The sequence below is a fragment of the Lepisma saccharinum genome, chromosome 1 (genome assembly GCF_977018435.1).
Source record: "Lepisma saccharinum chromosome 1, izLepSacc3.1, whole genome shotgun sequence".
Classification (NCBI taxonomy): domain Eukaryota; kingdom Metazoa; phylum Arthropoda; class Insecta; order Zygentoma; family Lepismatidae; genus Lepisma; species Lepisma saccharinum.
In genome coordinates, this window is record NC_139229.1 from 149,378,016 (window position 1) to 149,384,113 (window position 6,098).

The 6,098-nt window shown below is 35.3% G+C and overlaps 1 protein-coding gene across 1 annotated transcript in view; it reads left to right on the forward strand.

Moving 5' to 3' along the window:
- Sema1a (semaphorin 1a) overlaps nucleotides 1–2,885 on the forward strand; it is a 778,340-nt gene extending 775,455 nt beyond the window's left edge. The window contains exon 18 of the mRNA XM_083140358.1: nucleotides 982–2,885. Coding sequence (XP_082996484.1) covers nucleotides 982–1,303 — 322 coding nt within the window. The 3' untranslated portion in view covers nucleotides 1,304–2,885. The remainder of the gene's footprint in view (nucleotides 1–981) is intronic.
- The last annotated feature ends 3,213 nt before the right edge of the window (nucleotides 2,886–6,098 follow it).

Sequence of the window (6,098 nt, forward strand, 5' to 3'; positions counted from 1 at the left end):
ATATAGAGTGGACAGTGAGGGATTAAGGTGGGTGCTATTGATGTTGAAAAGTTTTCTTTTGCTATATTAACCTGAAAATAAATCTTAAAATGAAATTTGGAGCCCCAATTTCGGATGCCTAGACACAGCGTCGCTTATTATACAGTTTCTATTATTCTTTGCACTGTGACGTAACTACAATGTTGTTGTGTTTATTGTTCACCGAAGATTTCAAGTTAATGCTATCAATTTTACATTAAACAGTTTACTTAGTAATTTAGCAGCGTTTTTTGCAATATCTTGGCGATTGTTGCCACTTTATTATTGTTCGGTAAGTGCGACGTAGTAAATGTTTCACCTTGAAAGTTATTTGTACAGAAAAAAAATCGACGGTATTTCATTGTTAGGTTTTGACTGACAGCATCAGGCCCAATTTCGTCTTAATCGGCCCTGAGAGTGAAAGTCAATTAGAGTAGAGCTTTAATTAATTGGTAATACAGTATGTGACCTGTGATATTGTGTTTCTAAACAAAATGACCTATGTGTATACTTAGAAGCTATACATGATTATTTTTTTGTAAGAAAAAACAGAATTATGGAAAAAATGTTGAGACAATTTGAAGATATAAGATCTCAATTTTTTGACATGCCAGTATTGCCCAAAAATTACAACTTACCAATTAAAAAATCCCATTCTTAGAATTTTAGAATAAAAGAGTGAAATGTTAATCTTCATGGTTTGGTGTGATAAATGCAGTTAGGATTTTCTGTGGAAAAGATCCATGTTTCTGTGCTGTTCTTCTTTTCTTTCGACCAGTTGATTTCAAATCCTGTCAGTGATAAGGAAGGTACTTGGCCTTTAAAATTAATCAGTTGAAAGAAAGAGGGCAGCAGGAAAACATGCAACTTTTCCCATGCAGTAATTTTCATTTGTTATTGCAGTGTTTTTTTTTTTTTTTTGTTTTTTTTTCTGCAACTGATGAGGTTTATTTGCCATTACAGATTAGCTCCTGAACCGAAGCTACTACCACAAGAAGAAGTAACTTATGCAGAGCCAGTACTCATTCCCACTGCAAACAAATCTCTCAACTCATCCCCTAAGAACACGCTGAGGAAAGCTCATGCCAATCCACCTGCGGAGACATTGTTTCAGTTTGCTGACAATTACACGCCACCTCGTGATCCTTATGCTCACCAACGGGGACGAGACAACTTCGGGACTCTACGCAGTCACCAAGGAGACATGTTCGGCACACACCGCAGCAACAGGACGGTGGGCGATGGGTTCGGAACAACACGCAGCGTGAAGAAAGTATATCTCTGAGAGACGGAGGGGACTCGGGACATGCGGAGCCAGCGCAGGACGGGTGGAAGAAGCCGACGACAGCCTCGAGTGGCATCAGGGTCTGGAGGTCACCCTCTCGCCACTTCGTCCTCATCTTCCCCCTCTCCGCCCTCCTCATCTCCCTCCCCTCCACTAGTCCCCATGCATTCCATGACAGGAAGCCCACCTTGCTCGCCTAATGATTTGGGGGTTTCAGACACCCCGTGCAGTTTCATTTATAGGACTTAATGCTTGTCATGGACACTGTATAGCAGTTGTGCCGTGTGTATTCAGTTGCTGAGTTGATAATGTAGGGACAGATAGCTTGGGGCTGTGAACGCGAAAGACAGGCAAATGAATTCAAGAAATTTCGGGAGTACATTTCACTTTAAACAGACATGTTCAAGAGGAAGGTGCTGTGTTTTAATTCTAAGCGAACTTATTTGATTTTTCGTAACAGGAGAGTGTGGAAGTTGTGAAGTGCTAATATAAATGCTACTTGAGATAGCACAAAGACATGTACTCTGTTTATACCCAGTGATTACATATTTGAAACAAATAAACGCCTTTCATCTTGTATAATAATCAACATCTTGACTACATTTTAAGATTGTTCCTTCCTTTTTAAAGACATTAATTATTAGCTGCTCCTCTTAACCATGTATCTGTGTGAAATGAACTCTTGTAATATATGGATTTCAAATACTATATAAAGAAAACAAGAAACAGCCTAGTTTATTGTTGTGTATATATTAAGTATAGAATTGATGTATTCCATGTTTACGGTTTTGAGTGTTAGTGTGTGCTGATTTATTAATTTGTAACAAGACGAGCAGCTAAACTGTTCAACAAAACATTGTGAAGACTGACGTGAATGTTTTTAATTCTTCCACCCATTAGGTTGCCTAATATGTAATCAAGGGCATTGTAATATATGCTTGCAAATGTTTCATAGCACTGTTATTTTGTCTTAAAAAAATGTCCATTTTTAGGAATAATACTCCACACCATATATATATAATATATATATCCTATAGTCTTGAAATTGAGAATGTGTATGATTAAAAATGAGAGGTTCTGAGCAGTTGTGAGAGAAAATGGATGAATACGCAAGTGTAGTTGAAAACTCAGGCTTCAAACCAAAGATATGTGTGAGAATTCATTGAGTAATTGAATAGTTGTGATGTGTGTGTGTTGATTAGTCGAATTTCGGTCATGTATGTGTTGCATCAAGTTTACTTGCCACGTAATTGTCACGAAGTGACCCTATTCAGAGTACGTTGAGAAGAAAACGTTACTTGCAAAGCTTGTTAAGTTATTGTTTAGCATGAGACATGCTTTGTGCAAAACTTCTAGTCCACTTGAAACATGTATTTAGCAAAAGAAGTCTGTGTTGTGTATCGAGCAGTGGCAACTCAGGATACGTGACTTCAATTAAAAAGTGAATTTCTGTGTTAGTTATCTTTTTCAAGACTCGTAATTAAAGAAACTGATAAGAAAAAAGAACTTGCTAATGTGTGATTATAAAATTAAAAAATGACCTCCAACAAGTTTGTCAAGTCTATTGTAAAAAAATGAAAAATAGCTTTATGAATTTAACAGAAAATCAGTGTCTTTTTCCAAACAGTTCAACATTCACCAAGAAAATCTTTCATCGTTATAGCACTTAGTGATGAGATTGCACCTCCAATCGAAAGAGCAAAAATGTAAATTTATTATTTTTTCTATCTTTTGAGATGTACACAAGGATTTTTTTGTCTTTCTTAATACTCATACCTAGATATTTTGTGATCATTTAGTAGTGATCCACGTGTATGTTAATTCATGTTTTGTATATTATATTACATTATAAACATAATCCTAAAATCTTATGATTAAACTGTGACAAACATCCAACAGATATTGTTAGTGCAGAAATACTCGTATATCTTAATTATTTTCCATACTTTTTTCAAGTTATAAAAATATATATGATTAGAGGTGTGATCTGGTTTAAAATACCATTAGAGTTTTTAAAATATATCCTTGAATTTGCTTCTGATATTAGGAGGCTCCTGCCCTCATTTGTAACTTCACATCTTAAAACTTGATTTTAATCCTGTAGACAAAAATATGTAAAAAGAGGTTCGAAGTGGTAATCCATGTAATTATTTTGAAAATTTGTATCTTTCCGCTTGACTCCAAGCATTTTTAAGTTTTTTGTAATATTGTGGTATTCATACAGTGTATGATTGATATTTTTTGGGGCTGAGATTTTTATGTAATGAGTAGGAATGTACATATTTATAAGCCAGGTACAATTAACGAGGTACAATGTGTCGTAATTTTAGTTTTTCCTACTTTTTTTTTAAATGTAGAGAATACTTTTGGAGTTCTTAGTTTTTGCAGTTACTATGTTTTGAAATCCTCAAGCTTGTATTTAAGAAAATGATATATTGTATAAAGATATTTATTATGGTTATTCCTAAATACACAATTAGATATTTTGTAATGTACTAGGAGTTTTATAATGTAAGTACTGAAGAAATGAGGTAACGTAAGCTTATGCTGTAGGGGTAACAGTTTAAAGCTCTTGATGTAAAAGGTGACTTTTTTTGCATGAACTAAACCATATTCTCACAGATTACATCACATTAAAAAATGGATTGAAAATTTATAAAGCAAGGTATATTAAAGGTTCATAATAAAACAAGAATATCTTTCTTGTATTATAGTGTAGAGTCTTAAAGAAGTTTTTAGAAAACCAATCAGAATCTAAAAATGAAATGAATTTGATATATGATGCAAAGTAAGTTCATAGGCAACAGTATCTTTCAAGTAATTTACCATATCTTTTTTTTTTTCGCATTGTGTATGTACAGATTTTTTCTAAGAAAAATAAAAGTTAAAAACCACAGAAAAAATTGGCATTTCACATAGAGGAGTGTTGTCCATATTAGGAGTCAATACTAGAGTCCACATTAAACTTTTGGCCACTGTTAGATAAGATTTCAACAGCCGTATGGCTGTTAGACTAGTTGTCGACTTGTGTGCCTGTAGAAACCTCAAAAAAGGTCCTGAAATCTGTGTTGTTTTTTAAATTGAGATAAAAACATCATGTGATACCATGCTTGTATTATCGTAATTTACAAGAAAGAAATCAATGTCCATACTCCAGACGTCGTGCAGCTATTGTTATATTTCGACAAGTTTAATTTTTTTTAACTATAGTTTAAGCATTTTGTAAGTGGGGATTACAAACATAATCAGATGGCCACACTGTTTGTGAACTATCTGATACAAAAATTTAGAACTTTGGGGATCTCTCGGTAGTTTTTATTGAGTGCCATGACTGCATTTAGTGCCATCTGTTGGTCTATTTTGGAAATATGCTGACGCGATTGTAATAATCTTGTATCTATATCAGTAAGTTTCATGAATGTTCAGAAAGCTACAAGAATAAAACTGCAATTGTATAACTTGCAGTTGTCATCTGTACAATTTTCTTTTGTAAACAATGTACTGAGCCAATAATAACAATAAATGAATTTGAATAGACATGGAAACTGCTTATTATTTGTCTGCCCTTAGTTGCCTTCTGTTACAACTCTTAGAGGTACTTTCTATAATTATACAGATGTTTTGCTGATCCTTTCGTTTTATTTTTTTACTAATTCTTTATCTGACCATATGTTAATGTTTTATTTCCAATATATGTGTGTGTGCAAGTGTGCATGCACACATGTGTTCTAAACTTTTCTTATATTTAGTTGATACTGGGTGTCCTGGTTAAAGCTAGCCCAGCTCAAAGACATTTGTCTATGAGGCAAATGACAGCTATATTGCACCAGTTAAATGGAATAGTCCATTGTAACGTAAACCATGGTAGGTACTCAAGGTCGTCAGTACACAATGAGGCACTGGCATTGCACAGTCGTGCCATGTTTGCAGGCATTCAGTGCAGCAGAGTTGGTTGAGGTGGAGATATCGTGTATTCATTGCAAGAAAGTATTTCTGTGGAGGCATTCGTGCGTGCGTACCAGTTCATTTAACCTTATGAGTCCCAAGGCCATTTTCACTGGTAAGCCTCTCGGTCCCGAGCCGATTTTGAGCAAAATGCAGAGTTTCAATTAAATGAGTGTACATCAGAGACTAACTGCCCTAGAGAGATGAGTGATATACCGTTGTACGCGGAATGAACCAGAGATTCAGACTATATGAAATTTATGCAAATTCGGTGTATATGTGGTGGGGGGAGGGGGCTAACTCTCAAAATTCCAAAATTTCGGAAAAAAAATTGGTTCCCCCACCCCCCCTTAAGAAAAATGTACATGACAGTGTCGACATGCACATGGAAATGATCGCTGACATGTAAGGAACACAAAAATATTTGCATTATTATCATATGACCAATGTAACTTGCGTTGTACCCCCAAAACGAATGGTCGGCACGCCACTGATTCAAGCTTCAAAATGCAGCGGTACCTTGAAATGACTTTAGCTCAGAGACTATTTGCCCTGGAGATATGAACGATATACTGTTGTACGCAGAATGAATCACAGATTCAGACGATATATAATTTATGCTCATTGGGCGTACATATGGAGGGGGAAAGGGGGGAAATCCCCTGAAAATACTGTTTTTTTTAAAAAATGGGGTTTCTCCACCCCGCCCCCCCCCAAAAAAAAAAGTATATGAAAAGTTCAAAATGCACATAGAAATTATCGCTGCCATGTAAGAAACAGAAAAATATTTGCATCATTGTCGTATGACCAATGTAACTTGAGTTGTACCCCCAAAAGGAATGGTCGGCAC